The sequence below is a fragment of the Thamnophis sirtalis genome, unplaced genomic scaffold, assembly GCF_051295495.1.
Source record: "Thamnophis sirtalis isolate CommonGarterSnake01/CBP01778 unplaced genomic scaffold, rThaSir2_p1.2 scaffold_7, whole genome shotgun sequence".
Lineage (NCBI taxonomy): Eukaryota > Metazoa > Chordata > Lepidosauria > Squamata > Natricidae > Thamnophis > Thamnophis sirtalis.
The window spans coordinates 23025205-23046650 of NW_028261387.1; the positions used below are offsets into that span (position 1 = coordinate 23025205).

The 21446-nt window shown below is 34.8% G+C and overlaps 1 protein-coding gene across 2 annotated transcripts; it reads left to right on the forward strand.

Moving 5' to 3' along the window:
- Positions 1-774: 774 nt before the first annotated feature.
- On the forward strand, positions 775-20568 carry ZRANB2 (zinc finger RANBP2-type containing 2). Of its 2 annotated transcripts, none has more exons than XM_014062099.2 (10): positions 775-914; positions 2847-2899; positions 2994-3102; positions 3983-4065; positions 5990-6066; positions 7172-7309; positions 9057-9229; positions 14429-14509; positions 18188-18349; positions 18782-20568. In XM_014062099.2, exons 1-10 carry the CDS (start codon positions 859-861, stop codon positions 18843-18845), a joined length of 996 nt encoding a protein of 331 aa, XP_013917574.1. In that variant the 5' UTR covers positions 775-858; the 3' UTR covers positions 18846-20568. The 2 variants fall into 2 exon arrangements, with proteins under 2 accessions (XP_013917574.1, XP_087575600.1); XM_087719474.1 differs by lacking the exon at positions 775-914 and adding an exon at positions 1118-1262.
- Positions 20569-21446: the final 878 nt, after the last annotated feature.

Here is a 21446-nt window from a genome sequence, read left to right on the forward strand (position 1 = left end):
TCCAGTGTTTCTCATTTCTCATTATATTGTCTATAGTATATAGAATGTATATACATAATTTTCAACCATGTTGTTGCTCCATATCGTGCCGCTACTTCATGATCAAGAGACATATTTTTAATATTTAATATTAAGGACCAGCCAACAATTTACTACAGCAGTGTTTATCCCTTGCAGCTGAAGTTTATACATCTTACGCAGTGGCGGATTAAGACACACTGGTGCCCTAAGCACTGACAAATCTTGGTGTCCCCCTCCTTTGTATATAATGTACAAATCTTCATTGAGCTTTTTTTTCTTTCTCAACTTTGTGGTGCCCCCTTTGGGCCTGGTGCCCTAAGCATGTGCTTAATCTGCATAATGGTTAATACATCACTGATCTTAAAGTTCCTGAGGTTGACAAACACCATAATCAAAAACCAGTACTTTACAACGAAGCACAAAATAACTTCTCGTCAAACTTATGCCAGTGCCATAAAGTCCTCCAAAAGCTAGAGGTCGCTCTCTGAACCTCCCAGCCTTCACCCGCCATTGTCCCTTCAGGGTCGGCTAATGGAATTCCTGATAATCTCTTCTATTTTTTCCCCTCCCTTCGTTTCTGAATTCGTTCGAGGCATTTCCCCCAACGCTCCAACGAGCGGCTAACGAGCCAGCCAATAATAATAATAATAATAATAATAACATGACCGAGAAAACTCGTCACAGGTGAACAGGCGATCGAAAGGGCAGCTCTCTTTGCTGCAAGACCCCCCCTTGCCAATCCTGGCCAATCACCGCCGAAGCCGAGCCGCTGCCTCCTTCGGGCTTGTCCGGAGAAGCGCCCGAGCGGAAAAGCTTTGGGCCGTTTCCGAGGCGGACATGTCGACTAAGAATTTCCGCGTCAGCGACGGAGACTGGATCTGCCCCGATAAGAAGTAAGGGAGTTAGGACGGAGGGAACCGGCTGGGTTTTGGGCCCGTTAAAGCCACGGAAGGGACCCGGGCGGCCCCCGAGGCCTTGCGTGGTGTGATACCACGGGACGAAGCGGAGAACGGGCGGGGTTTTTTGCCCCCCCCTTTATTTTCCCCCTCCCCCCCCACCCCGCAATGTGGGCCGATTTTTAAGGAGACCCGGATGTAGTCCCGTGTTAGTCGCGGTCACTGCGATTCCTCGTTGGGCCTCCATCTTCCAAACGGCCAGCGCAAGGTCAGAAACCACCAGCTTGACTTTTCCAGGAAAGGATTCCGGCATATTACCTGGGAACCATGATAGGAGTAATAAGAGTAAGAGTATTATGAATAGTAACTTCTGTGGGCAGCTGCCTGGGAGAAAAATTGAGGTTTTTTTTTTAATGCGCAATGAATCGCCTCGTGTCACTGATTGCATTTCTTCAACCTGCAAAGTGAATTATTATGTTGAGTTGAGTTGTCATCTTTTTAACACGTTAATACGTTACATAGGAAATGAACTGGGTAATTCAGAAATGTAAGAAGTAGCAATAGCACTTATATACTGCGTCGTAGTGCTTTTACAGCCCTCTCTAAGTGGTTTCCAGAGTCAACATATTGCCCCCAACAATCTGGCTTCTCATTTTACCCTCCTCGGAAGGATGGAAGGCTGAGTCAACCTTGAGCCTGGTTAGATTCAAACTGCCAAATTGCTGGGGTGCAGCAGAAGTAGCCTGCAGTACGGCACTCTAACCACTGCGCCACCTAGGCCCAGTAAAGAAGTAAAGCTTTACAAAGTACCTTCTGATTCACATTTAAAATTCAAAGTGTGTCCATTTGCATTTGGATTTAATTGCATTAAATGCTTCTAAAAATGTTAAATAATTTTCTGACTTACTATATATGATCTTTCTGCTTTATGTGGGAGAATTGTGGTAGATAACACCGGGCTACAAATTTGGGGAAATTATCGACCTCCAATGTGTTAATTCTTACATATTTTGATTAGATGGCTTAGAAAACAGATGCTAAAGGTGCTTTCAAAATGTTTCACAATAACAATTTTTCACAGGTGAGTATATTTGCCTACAAGGTAGGGAGGTGTCTAATGATCATGATGCCCCATAACCTCTCAACAAAGTATGGTAGAGCAATGAAAATGGTACCATGGAAATTGAAATGTACAAATTTATCTTCGCTTTGAGACTAAAGATCATTTGCTAAACAAGCAGAAAAAGTCAGTGCCTTTCAGAGTCCCAATGGTGTGGAGGGAACCAAATCAATCATCTCCCCGGGGATGATCCTATTGCAGTTCACAAGAGAAAACCCCAAAAGCTCCATTTATTCATTTAGATGAATAAAGATGGAACCTTCTCATTTAATCTGATGTTAGAGCTTGTCAGTTTTACATGCAAAAAGCATGAAAATGTTACATGAAAAACCAATAAATGAATGGAAAGCTATGCTATTGATATCAATAAAAAGATAAATTTACAGTGATTGATGTGGCACCATTCTCATTGCTATATCACACTTTGCAGAAAAGCTATGGAGCATAATTTCACATCCCCCTCGTAATTTTGAATTATTTTGATGCAATTTTTACCTGAAGCTGTATCTTGGAAACTGGAGCCAATTAATAGTCAGAATTTAATTTTCCTTTATTTCCTTACCTTTTTTAACCCAATTCTGGTAAAATTCAGCTACTTTCAGTTCCGAAACTTTTCTCCTTATAGATCAGTGTAATTAAAATGGAATGGTAGTTATTTTGTAAGTGTGAGTACAAAGGTTTGTTTATAAAATCATCTTTAAAAGCATGAGTTTGGATGAATTCTGAGCTAATTTGCATAGGTTTGAATCAAAACTTGGGACTATTAATTGCATTGAAAGCTCTTAAAATAATGTTTCTTTTATTTGCAGATGTGGTAATGTTAATTTTGCTAGAAGAACCAGCTGTAACAGATGTGGTCGAGGTGACTATATCAACTGTGTTTATTTTGATGGGACTGTTCCAAAATTAAACGTACGGGAAATTGATTGATTTACATGCCTATTTTCTACTTTCAGAAAAAACTACAGAAGCTAAAATGATGAAAGCTGGAGGAACTGAAATAGGGAAGACACTTGCTGAAAAAAGTCGTGGTCTCTTTAGCGCTAATGACTGGCAATGTAAAACGTACGTTGATCTTGAAATTTGAATTTATTCTTAGTTTAATCTCATTGTCCTTTATTTTTACAGTTTTTTTGCGATATTATCCATATGTGCCTCTTTTATAATTTGGTTCACCCTTTTCTTATACTTATTTACTCATAAGGATAGTTCATTGAATACAGAAGATCTTACTGCCAAATAAGTGCACTTGGATTTACTGTGATAATCTGTGTTCTGTAAGAGCACAGACATAAATTGACTCATTTAGTAGATCCAGAAAATTGTTTGGTGCATTAAATTAGAATTATTTAGCAAGTGGGCAGCCTGAAAAATGAATAAATAATAATGAAAATGTTTGCAGTTTCCATATAATGTTAGACAACTTTTTTTTAGTTAAATTGAACTTGATTTCATTATGTATTGTCTGCCAGCATTTGTTTAGTTTTATTTTATTGATATTTTCATTGATACCATATGTAAGTTGTTGTATTGCTTTAAAATCTATATATGATGGAAGAATATCTCCATCTCTTTAACTCGCTGACTTGCAAAAACTCACCCAAACAAACCAATGAATTATTTGGTCAAAGTAAAATGTTTTGTTTGTTTCTTTTGTATTTTGTTCAGATTTAGTTTAAGTATAACTATGGGAAAAAGTTTTGGGGCACTAAATATTTATCAAAGAGATATATATACCCATTTATGTGTCAAAAAATTACATGTATTTTACTTGTCATTTAAATGCTATTGGCTGTATCTGAAATATAGGAGAGAAACTTGGCTCTTTCAATTAGCAATTATTTTAAACTTTCTAGTTCTTCAGGTGTCAGATAATATTTACCTTGTTAATTGTTGTACTAGTATTATTTTCAGTTTTTAAACTAATGTTTTTTTCTTCCCAAAGATGTGGTAATGTTAATTGGGCCCGGAGGTCAGAATGCAATATGTGCAACACTCCAAAGTATGCCAAACTCGAGGAAAGAACAGGTAATAGCCTTATTTAAACATGCTTTAGAAAATACTCTGTACCAAATAGTTAAGGTGTACAGCATGGCAGAGATCTGGCTCAAATAACTTGAGTTGATTCATTTGGAATTTCGTACTGATTTGTTGCAGATTTCCAAGCTGGGCTATCATATCGAATCAGTCTGATTCCATGTACAGGAAAAAAGCCAGATTGACATTAAATTAATTTTGGGACAACCAATTTAATAAATGTTTATCAGTTCATGAATTTGATCAAGATAAATTTGCTAATAGATTTCAGAGGAATTCAAGTCAAATGATACTAGTGGCTTCATGGAGTGCCCCTCTCTCTGTATTAAGAAATATTTAGCATGTTAAATGTTGAATATGTCCCAAGATCTCTGGTGATGTATCCCTTTTCCCCCCAAAAGAAACGAATTGAGGTGAGAACCATAAACATTGCACAATGCAGCAATTAAGGCTTGACAGGTGTCAGAAAAGTTGAAACTCATTTTTAATAGAGATAGCTGTTGGGGGAATGTGGAATAACTTGCAGCTTTGAATTCAAAAATTACCATCACGGTGTTGAATATTGTGAAAGAATGCCTATGTACTTTCCTTGTTCTAGATTTCAAAAAGTGTTCAGGACACAGAAAGCCACAATCTCTTGTAACTGAAACCTTTGCATCAGTTGGGTGGAAAAGATGCCTTGTGGAGCACAGAAATAATATTACTTATACAAAACACAGTTTAATTGAAATTTGCTAATTTTGATTTAGAGTAAATTTAAGCAAAGTCCTTAATATATGCTTGTATGCTAGAATTTATTCCTGTGTCATGTGCAGCTACTGATACTGCATATAAACCACCTTCTGTATAACTTTATAACTTGCGGAAATGGTTTTGAGGGATACAAAGAGACTGAAGTATTGGGGAAAGAATCTTTGGCTTCCTAGTGAGTATGTCCATAGCTGTGTAAATGTTTTTTAATGCCATGGCAGATGGTGATTTTTAAAGGGGGGAGGAATAATTTCAATATATGAAAATGTTTCCTACAGTGGCAGATGTTGCATCTAACACAAAGTTTGACGTGAAATATTTGTGTGTTATATGCATGCTGCTCAAGATGTGATTTACATTTATAGCCTTAACAGTACTATCTAAACAGTTGGAATTTGTGGGGCTGAAAAATGTGCATCTCAGTTGGTTCCTGGAACAGTTTCGGACCATATAACTAAGCTCACACAACATGATTTTGTTTCTGTTTCTACAGTCTATTCTTTCTCTCTGAAACTCTTAGAGTCTTGTACCACAACCCCAATCTGTCAGCTTCCTTGGCTTAGATTTGTTTCAAGTAACTGCCAGGAAGTTCAACTATGCCATTGCTTCTGTATACTTTAATTTACACGCACAGTAAAACTAATGAAATAATATATAGATAGCTCCAGGGTGGAGTTGATTTAAATCCCTAGTAAAAAGGCTTGATTTAAATCAACTCTTTTAAATCATATTTTTTAAAGAGCAACTCTCATCTCTGTCCTGCAGCAGCTCCTCTGACCCTCTGTTAACTCACCGACAGTCCCAATATTGCAGAATATATAGCCTCGTGCTACATAACTAAGCTCCATTTCATGATGAATAAACTAATGTATCTTAATTAGAAATCTTTAGATAGTTTTTTACTCCAAAATTTGATAAAAATCATAAAAATCCAATTTAAATTTTTAAAAATCTGGTTTTTAATTTTTTTTAAAAAAACATCAATTTGTATCCACCCTGGATAGCTTCCATACCTCTTTCCTTTTCAATTTTTACAACCTTTTATGAAAAGTAATAGGCACTGACGTAGAAATCTCTGCTGTTATTTTTACTTAATATAAAATAACATGTCATATCCTTGAGTATTGGTTTAGTTTTTGACATTTTTGGCAACTTCTTTTTGTAGGATATGGTGGAGGCTTCAATGAAAGAGAGAATGTTGAATATATAGAACGTGAAGAGTCAGATGGGGAATATGATGAGGTGAGTGATACATACCTTTATGCAATGAAATGTTACTTTTAAAATATATTAATGGGAAAATCATTCTGAAATTCATTCCTTTAGTCCTAATTCATAAATATAGCTCTGAAAATGTCAATTATATTTTTATGCTGAAATAATACATTGGTTTAACATTAGAAAAAAAAGTCTTAAAAATAACCTTATAGGCTGTAACACCATAAGGCTTAGCTTAATATCTTTATAGAGGAATAAATTCCTGAGGCATCGAACAAGCTATAAAAGCATGGAGTGCAAATACAAAATTTGATTTTTATTTAGTAAAAAAAGGTACTGTGATTATACTTAATGTAGTTCATAATTTCCCTATTTTAGCATGTTAAAATTCCATGTTGGCAGCCTTAGACAGCTCCAGAGAACCATATCTAGGATGGAAAATATTGCATAAAACTAGATTCTTTATCCAGATAAATAACATACTAACCAGTCCTTCCATTAATTCAATTTGTGCATCACATTACCTACTCTGTTTGCTTTAGAGGAAAATTGTGTTGAATTTAATGAAAAGGAGTAAACAGAAAAAAATGATTAAAATAAAAATTAAACTATTTTGGATATATTTTTCCACCAGCCAATGTATACATGAGACTTTATTTTGTATTTTAAATACATATATTCGTTGGCAAGAAACCAAAGAAATGTGAGGTAGGCAAAAAGTTAGTATTAATTCCATTAATTAATAAACTGCCTCTAAATAAGGAGTAAAAATAACAGATCCTTCATATAAAAACAGATCATTTTTTCACATACAAACTCATCCCTTGCTTGCACCTATTATGCATACATATTAGACAATATTTATACAAAGGAAATGAAAATTTCAGCTCAGCAAACATTAATCTTTACACTTCTCTATTAAGTTTAAGAGTTCATCTTAAATACATAACTGGGCTTGTGCCAGTTATTTAACTCAACTAATAATCTGGATTGTTTTGTTTCCTTTTTGCAACAAGAAAATGAGGCAATAGAGTCATTTATGCATGCATATTCTGCAAAATGCCAATGTCTCTTAATTCCTAGGTAAGCATATTCCAACAGCTTACATTTATGTTTTGTTTTTGGTTAGTTTGGCCGCAAAAAGAAAAAATATAGAGGGAAACCTGTTGGTCCTGCATCTATCTTAAAGGAAGTTGAAGATAAGGAATCTGAAGGGGAAGAAGAGGAGGATGAGGATGGAGATCTGTCTAAGTATAAATTAGATGAGGTAAAAGAAAATCTTCAAGGTGTAATACTCCATTCATAGGTAAATGTGTAGAATGGTATTAACCTTAACTTCTCAACTCTAATATGTCAGAGATCACTTACCTTATCCAGCAAGATGGGAAACTTTAGCCCTTTTATTTCTGTATGGTAAGTAACATGCAAAGTCCTCTGAATGCTGGACTTTTTAGAAACATTTTGGAAAATAATGTATAATTAGATCAGTTTTCAGTAAATGTCTTACAAAAGATGTTTTTGTACATTTAGGGATGAAATGACTATTAATGCTTGTGAAGAGTACTTTAAAATGGTTCTAAAAACAACTCTGTATATTTGAATACATATCTTCAAAGGAACTTTCAAAAATTAAGAAATGAAAAAATATTTTTCATTTGTATTTATGTTTTATTATGTACGCTGCCACAAGTCACTTGAGATTGAGAGCTAGAGGAAAATACACACACACACACACACACACACAATGAGATATGGTAGCTTAACATTGCATGAGAGGAAACAATTATTCTAGTATGAATTAAATATTTATTGAGTACCTTATTTCTCAGAGTATAAGACGCACTTCTTCGTGTCGCCCCCCCCCCTCGCAAAAAGTGTGTGGAAATCTCTATGCGTCTTATACATTGAATGTTGCTGAAGCCATGCCCAGCCACCAGTCCCCACCCTTCAGCTTCTGCATCCCAGTAATTGCCTCCTTGCAGCAAATAGCAAACAAGCGTGGTCAGCTTCAGCACAGCCTGATTTAGCACGAGCAGCTGATTGGCATTTGGATCTGCCTCCCGGAATACCTACTATCAGCTGTTCCAGGCTGCAGGGATCACCACTGCCCATCAGCACTGTTGCTGCCCATCGCTGCTGCCACCTATTTCCACCTCGACGCACCCCATTTTTGGCCTGTTCCAGGCAGCAGGGATAGGTGCCAGCAAATCCTGCTGCCTGGAACAGGCCAAAAATGGGGCTTATGGAGGCTAAAACGGGATGCACAGAGGCCAAAAATGGGGTGCATGGAGGCAGCAATAGGTGGCAACAGCGATGGGTGGCAGTGATCCCAGCAGCCTGGGACAGCTGATAGGCGGTATTCTGGGAGGCAGATCCAACTGCCAATCAGCTGCTTGTGTTAAATCAGACTGTGCTAAAGCTGACTTTTCTATTTGCTGCAAGGAGGCAAATTGCTGGGAGGCAGAGGCAGATTTTTTCTTGTTTTCCTCCCCAAAAGCTAGGTACGTCTTATACTTTGGAGCATCTTATAGTCCGAAAAATACAGTATGTATGAGTTATGTATGAACTCATAATTTCTGTCAGTTAAACAACTTATTAAGTCCACTTTTTAATATCAGTTTGATCTGGTTGAATAAAGAAAAAACTTAATATTTAAATATTGTTTCTTTTTCCCTCAAAATAAACGATGTTAATAGATTTAACTAAACCATTCATTATGTGTGGAATTAGGAAGAAACAGATAGACCTGATTGTTCTGTGGCATTTTGATGAATCTTCATCAAAACATAGTAGCTGGCCACATCAGTTTTTTTTTTAATCTAAATGAGATGTCCAACTCTTCTGACTAAATCTAATGTTTATATAATTCATTTGTATTACATATGTAAACAGTCTGCATAAGCTTCCTTGTCCTTATTGAGAAATGTTATGGACATCCTCTGGAATTTATTATCAGACTAGTATACCTACTTTTTTCCTAATGAGCATAAAAAGCTGCCAGCACTGTTTTCCAGGATGAAGATGAGGATGATGCTGATCTCTCTAAATATGACCTTGATGGTAGTGAAGAAGAAGATTCTGCCAATAAGAAGTCTTCCCCTGCTAGACGAAGTCGCTCCAAGTCTCGATCTTCTTCACGATCTTCATCTCGCTCATCCTCCCACTCAAGCTCAAGGTCTAGGTCCAGGTAAACGGGTACAGGTCAAGGGTAACGCCAGACAAAATGTCAGTATCTAACTTTCTTTATTTACATCTCTTTTGTGATTAACTTTTACATTATTTTTTTGCAGTTTTAGTTAGTCTAATCAATCTTACATATCCAACTGCAGGGATAAACAGCATTTAAGATGAGTGAATTGGAGGTGGATTTTTAACAGTTGTGAGTTTAGAAGCCCTGAAAATTAAAGATTTGGTTCTTAATTTTAGTATTTTTGTAGCAGCTAAATATAGGCCTGCTGTTTCCTAGAGATTGATTTCAAATATGTTTTTGTTAATGGGCTGGTGAGAGGGAACTATTAATCTAAGTATTTAATGATCTGCTTATTGGCAGAAACTTATTAAAAAGTAAAGTTATCCTTATTTTCAAGGGAAGGGATTGCATTTTAAAGGGAAGAAGAGCTTGTAATTTATTTAAACTTCTAAATAAACATGGCTCTCTATATACATATTAGCCCTTTCCCTAGTAATCCTCTTAAAGAGCCTAGTTTTGGGCAGCATTTTTTAAAACAAAAATTACATACCTCCATTTTGTATCAGTTTTATGATGAATTATTCATAAAAAGTTGTATATGAATAAACTGTCAAACACAAATATAGTTATATTTTAAAATATCCCTAAAGCAAAACTAAGTTGGATAAAAATTAACACTCCAATTAAGAAGGAATTTATTGATTTCAGATCCTGTAGTCTCCATATTTTGGGTGTTTTTTTTCATGGACTTAAAACATGTTTACTATTCTCATCAGCTTATAAATGTAGCCCAGGACCTTTTATAAAATGATATTACTGGAACAAAATAAAATTTTCTATATTGGATTATATTTAGACATAACATTCTATAAAAAAAAAAACATCCTTTCACTTTTGGAAAGGACTCCAGTACAGTGATGTGGTCCTTGTTGGAAAAAAGAAGAGTGAAATTGCTAATTGTTTCTTTTCCACTCCATCTATTGCTGGGGAATCATCATCCCCATAACTGGAAATTCATATGCTCTATTTGTACAGCTAAGAAACGACCTAAGCTCAGAGCTCAGGCTTGTTCAGACTCAAATACCCCTGGTTTTTATTTGTACGTAAAGAGCTTTTTCTGATTTATTAGCTCGAGCTTACATTTGAAAATCAATAATAAATAAGCTTAACATGCAGATGGAAAAATTTACTGGGATAAATATTAACATTCAGAGGTTTAATACAATTTGTCACAGCTCATACCACATAGGGAAATAATAATTCTCAATTTTATAGAAGAGAATATGGCTTGGCTTGCCTGGTTAGTAAACACATAGACCTACAAGTTAATTGTATATATCATGATCTAAAATTAGGGAAAATAGAGAGAAGACAGCAATAATTACTGAATATAAATAAAGGGAAGGGTAATGTTGCTAGAGGAAGATCAAGTCTTGAAAGGCTGTGTGGACTAAGAAAAACAGCATTATTTGTAACATTGATACTTGAGAAAGAAAAATAAAATATATAATCAATTAGAAATATTTGTTACAAAAACAAATATTCCAAAGGACTTCACTCTTTCTTGTTTATAAATTATTAGAAAAAAATTGTGGCATAAAGTTATCTTTTCGTGTGCTAAAGGGAAAACAATTCAGGCTTTTGTAGATAATCATCCAAATACTGTTACCAAACATTTTTTAATAACACTTGGGCAGCAATAATAGGGCAGGTGGATCCTGAAGTTTAAAACTATTTGGTTACAAAATAAATTAAAAATAGTTTCTTAAAGATTTTAATTAACGGTACTTTATAAGGTACAGATTTTTACTCGGTTGTTGAAATGGTGAACTCAAAACACAATTTTTTAAAAGATTTGTTTAAAAATTAATTTACATTTTTCCAGATTTAAAAAATCTAAAAAATTCTAATATTGTACAAAAACAGTATTACTATACTTTTCATTATAAATATGTGAAGCCTATAATTAAATTAAAGATATCCAACACATTAAATAACTAAGTATCTCAACATGTCTCCCCCCCCTCCCCCGGACTCTAATATGGAAAATCACATAGCTTTGTTCAATCCTTATTTCGTAATTAAACTATTCTGAGGGGTGGGGGAAGTTAACATAAGAATCATATGTAAAAAAAAGCATAAGAAGGAATTGTGAATCCGAAACTAGTTGAATTAGTATTCAAATATTTAAGAAAGCTGTGAAGATAATTTTCGAGAGAATACACAAGTTTGAATCTTAGATCAAATGAGAAGTTTAAATCTATGCTTTTTCTCTTGGTGATTTAAATCAATCCATATTTGCATTGGAAGGCACTGCAGAAAGCTGTCAAGGAGCTGGTAGAGATAAGGAACAAAGCCAGGAGATTGATTCAGCAGAGAACTTTTGAACTTAGTTGATTTCTACGCTTTGCAGATAACCAGAAAAGCAAGAATACTGGCTGTCTGGATGGAGATCTTGGTGTTTGACTTTAAAAGGGGAATTGTGTTTAGAGGTGTTTGATTCTTTATGATCTTTGTTCAGTTTCGTAAGGCAGTTTCAATAAGTTTCAATAAGCTTAGCTAGCTAGACATCTGGATACTACAATTTCCCAAGAAGAATGTCTGGTTAGAATATAATATTCTGGAAAGTTTTTAGATGAATGTGGAATTTATGGTTCTGGGTTATAATCTAGCATGCTCCCAGGTTAAGGAAAATGGGCTGAATAGTGAACAGATACCCAGGGCTATGGTCCAGTGCATATCTGTCGATAATCAGACAAACAGAAATTTCCAGAAGGTAAAGCTGCTCAAGAATGGAACAGACTGGCTTAATAGGCAGTAAATTTTCCTTTGCTAGAGATGTTTAAGAGTCAAGATGACCATCTGATGTTCTGTTAGGATCCTACTTTGATAGTGGGTTAAACTAGCTGATAATTCCCCTTTAAACCTTCATTCTGATTATATGAAAGAGCATTAAAAAGTACTATCAGTACAGCTATCAATATTTAACTCAGAAGTATCAAACTTGTGGCCTGTGGGCCAGATGCATCGCACAGGCCACGCCCACCCCAGCTCCTCAAAGGGGAAAAACATTGCAATGTGTGACATGCCGAGTTTGACAGCCATGATTTAACTCATCCTAAGCAAAGGCTTATGCTTATGTTTTTCTTCACTGAGACTTTATATCTGTTGACCCTTAATTAGATATGATGCCTCTTAATTAGATGTGCAATACATGAGTCTAGATGTCCCTATGAATTTGATTGGCATGTACATAGAGGAACCTCTGCTGAATATAGCAAGCAGATTCTTCAGTTACTGGTCTTTTATCTTTCACAAGGCCAGCTTTATCAGAAATGAAATGAGTCAAGCTATTTGACCAATGTCACATAAAATGCAAGGATTCACAATATGCTACTGACAGTCACTACTAGTTTATATATATTGATTCCAAAAAAGATGCTTTATTATTTTTTTCCAGGGGGTTTAATCTTTCATAAAGAATAATCAAAAGTACTATTCATCAAGAGTGTTAATCCAACTCGGGTCAGAAGAGTTTCCAGATCTAGTCCAGTTTTTAAAATTAATTGAAATGTTTGAGATGGAAAATGTAATTTATTTATTTAAATTTATTTATGTTGCTAGATCTTTGTATGATTGATAAATCACAAATTTAGGCCAGAATGGTGATATTAAATTCATTTTCTAGAGTTCTTTTAAAATAAAATATTTTCTTAAATGGAAAATCCAGTATTTCTTTCACTGAGGGTAAATGAAATTTTACACTTATCTTGTTTTCTAAGATCTACTTAAAATTATAAGTATAATCTTTATTGTCATTGTACTTAAATACAACAAAATTGGAATAAATGTATGCAGTCTAGGGATCCCCATGTGCATTTTCCTTGTGTTAACAATTTCTTGTCCTTTAAAGAGCAAGCTGTATAAAAAGTGGTTTAAATTTTTTTACTACTCTCATCAGTTTTTTCAGTTTGCTACTATTTAAACTAAAATAGATAAATTCTGTCATTAAGTGAAAGATATGAATACTTTGATATATCATAAATCAGCAATGTTCCAGATGTTCTACAAACATTTTTCCCAAATGATAATAGATAAATATTGAAAATAACTTATTGAATTTATGCCTAGAATCAAAATTAATTAAGAAGATACTCATTTATTTAAAAAGAAATCTCATAGAGTATACTGGCATTCACTTCTAAATATGTAAAATAGAATTATGTCAGAACAAATCCCACTAAGGCTAATTTCTGAGTAGATATATTTAGATTCATGCAACTTTTGTTTTCATCAAGAGTTATGGAGTTAAATTGCTTTCAAACTATTGTGGAACTTTAACTTGATTATTTTCTGTTTTGAATTGTGCAATTCTTACTTACAAGATTCATTTTTGTCTGTGACTTACACATCAAAACCCATTGGAAATGTTCTTAAAGTTTAAGATAAATAATTTCAAGGCAATGTAATTTAAATTTACAGGTAGTCCTCAACTTATAACCATTCATTTAGCAATCAGTTGCAATAGCACTGAAAAATCCTTGGACTTACGACCATTACAGCATCCTCATAGTCACAGGATTGTGATTTGGGCACTTGGCAGCAACATGTAGTTATGATGACTGCAATGTCCCAAGGTCACGTGCTATCATCATTCGAGACCTTCCCAGCCAGCTTCTGGCAGTCAAAGTTAATGGGGGAAGCTGGATTAGCTTAACAACTAAGGCAAAAAGATACTAAAATTGGGCACAATCATGTGATGACACATGACCAAAACTTTTAGTGTGGAATTGTCATAAGTTAAGACTACCTGTAATCTTTTATTATGATTATTTATTGACTGGACTTCAAAAAGACAATAAGCTTATCTTCTGTGATAATTTCCAAACATAATATATGAAAAATTATTTGGGAAAAATATTTCAAAAAGCAACTTACAACACGACCTGGAAGATAGATAAAAATAAGACCTGCTCACTTAGCTTATGCTGTTGCTAATAAATCAAACAGCTATTTAATTCCTAACCAAATTTGTGTTTGCTTCTTTAAATCACTCTGTGAAAAAATGTCCCAGTGAGGTGAAGAAGATAAAATAATGTTAATATCAAATACTGTTAAATTAAAATATTAAATTCATTGAATTATTGTTTTTCTGTTGCTCTCAAAAAGAAAAAATAAATCTTCATGTTGTTTCAGGTCCAGAAGCTCTTCCAGTTCAAGGTCACGGTCTCATTCCACTTCCAGAGAACGTTCTAGATCTCGTGGGTCGAAATCAAGGTGAATGAGGTAGCAAGCTCTGCTTATCAGAGGGAGAGAGAGAGAGATGAAGAGGTCACCATCCATACTACTTTATTATAAGCATTTGCTACAAATGTCTTTCTTTTAATATAATGTTGGTAGCAAATGAAATTATATTTACTAAAGTAGCAAAATGATTATAACAAATTCTCCAAGAAGGTATTTAAAAATTGAGAGAATGAAGGTATTTATTTATTGCTTTAATTAATTCTTCACATTTTTGAACCATCCGTCTCCCTCAGAGAGAGTCTTTACAAGAGACTGTGAAAATTATAAGAGAGGTGGTGTGATAATTATTTGAGTTTTTAGAGAAAAGGTAGGAAATCTAACCAACTAAAATGTATGTGTACATTCAGTTTACCATTTAGCAGGTGTTATCTGTATTGTAAGCCAAACTATATACATAAATGCTGAATGTTGAATATTCAATCTTAAAATAACAAAGCTCTTTCCCTATTTCTGGTAGTGGTTTGTATTTTAAAAAAATAGAAAAAACAGTAATTATATTAAAATGTATATCCAAAAATAATTTTCCCCATGTTTAAAACAGATATAGGTCAAGTACTGTCTTGCTAGTCTGATCTTTGCCCTCCCAAAATCTGTCTGAAAATATTTGTAGTAGTTATGGTTATCTACAGTATAGGGCAGGATTTTTAAAAATTAATTCTTAACAATTGCATGCAAAGGTTTAAGCACTGCAGGGCAAATTGTATGTATCAATGAATCCATGAGTGAACAGAAGCTGACAAAATCTCTACATTGTTCATTGTTAAAGAAAAAATTCTGCATATTTGAATGCATATGCACTTTATACATTCAAAATGAGAAAGATTGAATATGGTAGATGCAGAAGTTTAAACATTGTACTAGTCAGCACTTTATAATGTTCTTTGGCAGAAAGCTTCAAATCTTTCCTAAGAGTTTTTCTCCTCTTGATTTTGGAATGTTTTCCCACTCTTCCTTACACAGCTCTTCTAGCTTAAAAATATTTTTAGGTCTTCTTGCTTGTACTGGAGGTTTGAAATGTTCCCACAGATTTTCACTCTGGAAATTGATTAAGTGATTTCAGAATCCGGTCCTTACCACTATAGTCTCTTTAGTGACTGAGCTAAACTTGTCAAATATAGGTAAAGTTGGCTTCAGCTCATTGTTTCTATTTTGTTTTATAGGTAGTTCTTGATTTAGGACCCCATTTGGGACTGGAAACTTGGTTGTTGAGCAAAGCGGTTGTTAAGTGAGACATCACATGACTGCTTCGTTCTGCAACCACCTTCCCAGTTGCAGTAATTAAGTGATCTCATGGGTTATTAAGCAGACAGAACCCCAAGTATGGAGTTACTCGGGTGGGGGAAGCTCTGAGAGACTCCACTCAAGAACTGAAAATCACTCCAATGAAATCCAAGCAGGATTATCGGCCCCTGAGTGAAGAAACCTACATGACCTATGGTGGGTCTTCTTGGACATCCCTCATCCGTTCCAAGCACCCCATGCTCATTCTACCCTCCTTCTCCATTCTCTGCTTGCATTTTGGCTCATTCTTGTCTTTGGGATGGCTGAAAGAGTTGCTTGCTGAAGGAGTTCAGCTTTTCTGCATATCTGGAAGGGAACTCCATTGGCATACTGCAGGAGCTCAAATTATCAGGATTTGAAGTCCATTTCTGCAGCTCATCAAGAGTTCTGCTTTCTTCCACGCACATGAAGGAACTCCTCTGGGAGGGCGCAGGAATGGAACGTATATTTTCAGGATTTGAACTGATTCTATACCAAGCCAGAGATCATCTCCCTCCACATCCAGGAAGCCTTCAGGAAGCTTAAGCATTCAAGATTTGATCTCCATTTCTGCACCCCACCAAAATGTAACTCCCCTCCAAGTGCAAAAGAGAAATCCTCCAGCATCATTCAAGAATGGAGCTCAAATCTTTTCAGTTCTGTTTCTGCAACCTCCAAAGAAGGTGTCTTGGCAGACAGCTCTTGCAGTCAGCCCCTGGAGACAAGTGGAAGCCTTTGTAGAAGGCAGCAGCAATTTGCAACTTTCTTGCCAGATTCCACAATGAGGTTTTTGAGAAGCCAGCAAATGGTGATCACATGACCATGGCGCTTTCAGTAATCGGTCATATAAGTACGAACAGTTTGCCAAGCACCCAGTTTGTGATTATGTGACTATGTGAATGATGGTGCAATGTTTTTCAACACCCAGAAGTGCTTTACAAATTATAAAGCACCTTTTTTAGGCTGTCGTAATTCTGAAACGTCATTATGTTGAGAACTATCTGTAATCTAATGGATCCATATTAACTCACTTAACTTTTTTTTAAAGAAAATAAAAAGCTAACTCCAAAGCTGTAAGACACAAAAATTATTAATCTTCCATATTCTATGCAATTTTTCTATATTTACTGTGTTTCCCTGAAAATAAGACCTAACTGGAAAATAAGCCCTGGCATGATTTTTCAGGATGTTTGTAATATAAGCTCTACCCCCAAATAAGCCTCAGTTAAGATTGTCAATTGGACAGACACATTTAGTGCCATATTCCCCTGAAAATAAGACATCGCCTGAAAATAAGCCCTAATGCGTCTTTTGGAGCAAAAATTAATATAAGACCCTGTCTTATTTTCTGGGAAATATGGTAATGAGGCCAAATACTTTGTGTCAAGAATTGGCAGCCAGAAAATAGATGTTTCCCTTTGGTTTGAATGCCTATATGCTCTTGGGGATGGATGGATGAATCAGTCTGAAACATTACTGCTTTATACAGTATCTCTGAGCTTTAGACCTATTCAGGCTGAAATAACGCCATAAACATGGTGCTTTTTACTTCCCTGTATTTGCAAATGCAAATCTCTTGCAGGTAGTCCTCAACTTATGATCACAAGTTGGGACTTGAATGTTAGTCACTAAGTGTTACTTCATTAAGCAAGTCATCATCATGTGACCAGCCCAATTTTAAAACCATTTTTACTGCCATTAAGCAAACCTCATGGTTGGGTGAATCATGGCAATTGTTAAGGAAATCTGGCTTCTGTTGATTTCTGTTGTAGCAATCCCATGGCCATAAGACGTTGCAACCTTCATAAATGCAGGCCTGTTGCCAAGTGCCCAAATTGCAATCATGGCCGCAGACGGTCATAACTTCAAGGAAAGGATCCTAAGTCATTTTTTTGAAGTCCGTCATAACTTTGAGCTGATGTTTAAATGAATAGTTGTAAGCTGAGAACTACCTATACCAACATTCTTGATGTTACAGTATATAAATGACTAACAATTTTATCAGATATTTGTTTTCAAGGGTTTATTAAATATATAGCATATTACATTATTTAAATTGACCCCCTCCTTTTCAGCATATGAGTAATTTGTATCTCCATTATTTCTTTATCTTAATATTCAAGCTTGCTATTACAATACTGAAAATCAACAATTAAACCAGCATAAAGAGCTTTTTTATATTATGTAGTCAGTTCTGGACAGGCTATTGATGTGGCCCTAGAGAAATACTATTTAAAATGGTTGAGGTTTAGGTCCCTGTTAACGTGGCAGTAAGTATTCATACACTAATCTGTATTCTTTGAATCTGAATTTATATTTATGCATTTGATGTAGAGTATTGCATTTTTGTTTATGCTAGGATTAAGTCTGATTTATTTCTTAATAAAGATCCAGCTCCAGGTCCGTCAGGGGTTCTCCAACCCCAAGGAAAAGATCTTACTCAAGCTCTCATTCATCATCGTCCACTGAGAGAAGCAGAAAGAGAAGCCGATCTAGATCTTCTTCTGGTGATCGCAAAAAAAGGCGAACAAGATCACGGTCACCTGAAAGGTTTGGGTTTTGTAGAATAAGAATGGTTGTTCTTTAAATGCTGGCTTTGGAACGATCAAGGAGCAGAATATTTTAAACTGTGTGTATGTTGTGTTTGTGTATGTGGAGTGATAGCCATTTTATTCTGTCTAGCTGTGGCTTTAAAAAAATATATTCTTGCTACCTTTAATTACCAATATTAAAGATAATCATACACATGCAATGCAGAAAACATGTGATTCTTATAGCACTCTTGTGAAGTTGCATTTTTTTTAAATGTACAAACTCTTAACTGAAGAGTCTTAATTATGTAAACTGCTAAGATGCAAATATGAAGTCTAATAAGTACATTTCAAATCCTTCTGTCTCTTCCTCTTTTTTTCATTCCCTATGATGTTCATAGCACTTAAAACTTATTTGTTTGCATGCTTTCTCCCATTTTTTATCTTTCAGAAACCGCAGGTCGTCCTCTGGTTCCTCTCATTCTGGATCTCGTACAAGTTCCAAAAAGAAATAATGTACAAAATTCAAACACACACACACACAAAAAAAACAACAGTCCATTGCATGAGACAATATTAAAAAGTTGATGTTTTATTTGGTCAGAAATGGTACATCCTGCTAATAGAGATGCATGTTTAATGGAAAACTGCAGCTAGTTTAACTCATAAAACATGTAATGAAATATTTTAAGCCATAAATTGATCCCAGAAAGGCAAATATGTTATTTTTTTAATTGGGCTTAAACTTTAACAGGTGTTTTTAATTTAGTCTAGTTTGAAAGTATCACCTAAGTACCATCCTAATCTCTTGCTATGTCATCATGTAAATTTCAAAATCTACTTTCTGAAAAAGTTTAGTTTAATTTTTCTTTGTCATCCTTTCAATATTAGTCGGCAGAAATGTATCTCAGTTTCAGAGTAGGATAATTCTTCAGAGGAACAACTCTTTTTAATAGGTTTGTGATTTCTAACTGAGAAGAAACCTAGTATAAATTATTTCCTGGATATTTTCCAAAAAAACCCCACCCCAAATCTTTCTCTATAATTTTCTGCAGAATTTTATAATGTATTACATAAGGCATGTAACATATTTTATTCCATAGTCCTTCACTCTTTATTGACTTAGCAAATTTATAGCTGCATTATGCTGCAGATAAAATATGGAAAGAAATATATTTCTTTCAGGCAAGGCACCTATGTATCCTTGATGGTACTCCTGCCACCAGAACACATTAAACTAATGTCACTTGGTGAAACTGCAGCAATAATTAAGAAAAACCCTTGTGTAAAACCTGCCATTTCAGTGATTTTCCAGAAGATAGCTTTCAGAACCAGAAATGATTTTGTGTTCTGGCAGTAGTCCAGTCCTATATAGGCCTGTTTTGGCCAGAATACCATCTTTGGAAAACCACAAAGAACAACTTGTTAACATCTACAAGCTAGCCAAATTGGTATGATCTGGAGAAGAAGCATTGTTCTTGAAATTGTTTATGCAAAAGGGTGGAAATCCTAAAACCTCACATCTCTTTCAACTTATTCATGGCTTAACATGTTTCATTTTCACTTTTCTTTTACTATCAAATGTATTTGTTAAGTACTGACCATTCTTAAACTGATTGGGGGAAATGTATTTGTCATCTTCAGTCACATCTAAGGTAAGTATGTTAAGGGACATTAACAAATCTAAGGAATAGGCTACGCCTTCAATATCTTGCATTTTGGAAGATCTACTTCGTAAAACAAGCTGCTCAATGGCAAATGGAGCAGAACTGCCATCAACCTTTTCCCCCCTTTCATGAACATCTTAAAGTTGATGGGTGATGGGGCTGATCAATGACATAGCAATAAGGCTTTGCTGTGTGGATGTTTGGATAAATTTTGCAGAAACATATGCCTGTAATCCTATATTGCTTCCTCTTAGGTATCCTCTTTCTTGTGCTAAATTGTAGCATAGATTGCACAAGTACAAATAGTCTTGTAACTCTGCCTCTGACTTTTTGAAAGTCTAAAAAAATGTGAAAACCAGATTTGCTAAATGCTACATGTTAACGAATTTGCTATTATTGTGCTTTTATTCACAGTATTGTACCTAACAAGTTTTAATCTCGGCATATGATAGGCTAGAATAACTAAAGGAAAATTATGGGTTTCATTTGGCTTGGATTCAAATTGTATTGGTTATATGAAGATCCAATTCTGTGGATGTGTAAATAAAGCATGCCAGTTTTAAAAATGTCATTTATTTGTAGTTTGTATCCTTTCTGTTTAAACAATGCCAGATGTTGTATAGATTGCAGTTCATTTATGTGTAATGTTATGAGTTAAAACAATTTAAATTTACTTGGAAATTTTGATCCCAAGTAAACCTGGAGATAGACTAATAAAGGTATCTACCATGGGAGATAAAAGTAACAATTGATGATGATTCCTCCATACCAAGCCCAACAGAGGAGGCTATAACAAGGGTTGGGAATCAAGGAGAAAAAGCATCAAAAATATATTCTTATAAACCCAAATGAATTTGGTTTCTTTCATAGGATACAAAGTATATAAATTAGTAGAAATGATTTTTTAAAGTTGTCTAAATATATTTCATTGAATTTTAGAAATTTGGGACTACAATTAAAAAGATTATTAATTAGAAACCCTGTAAGGTAGTACTCAACGTACAGCCACAATTGAGCCCCAAATTTATGTTGCCAAGTGAGAAATTTGTTAAGTGAGTTTTGTCCCATTTTATGACATTTCTTGCCATATTTATTAAGTGAATCATTGTAGTTGTTAAATTACTAACACTATTATAAATGTGAGTCAGTTGTCAAGCATTCAAATGTAAATCACGTGTCCATGGCCATGATACAACAGATATCAGTGTTAAAAATGGTCATAAGTCATTTTTTTCAGTGCCGTAACTTCAAACAGTAACTAAATGAAATGTTGTAAGTTGAGAACTACCTGTAGAAGACCCTTTCCATCTCAGTTGTTATGTTAGAAGAACTTTCTAGGACACATCAAAAATTTATATTTCAATAAGCATATTTTGTTACAGACACCAATAAGTCAAAAGGAATTGTGTGTTTAAAACTAGTTTAAATTTTAAAATTCACAGATTAATG

Excerpts from the sequence above, each read along its gene's own strand:
- ZRANB2 (XM_014062099.2), top strand. The coding sequence starts at position 859 with ATGTCGACTAAGAATTTCCGCGTCAGCGACGGAGACTGGATCTGCCCC. Across the intron at positions 9,230-14,428 it reads AGCTCAAGGTCTAGGTCCAG|GTCCAGAAGCTCTTCCAGTT; the intron begins GTAAACGGGTAC and ends ATGTTGTTTCAG. Across the intron at positions 14,510-18,187 it reads TCTCGTGGGTCGAAATCAAG|ATCCAGCTCCAGGTCCGTCA; the intron begins GTGAATGAGGTA and ends TTCTTAATAAAG.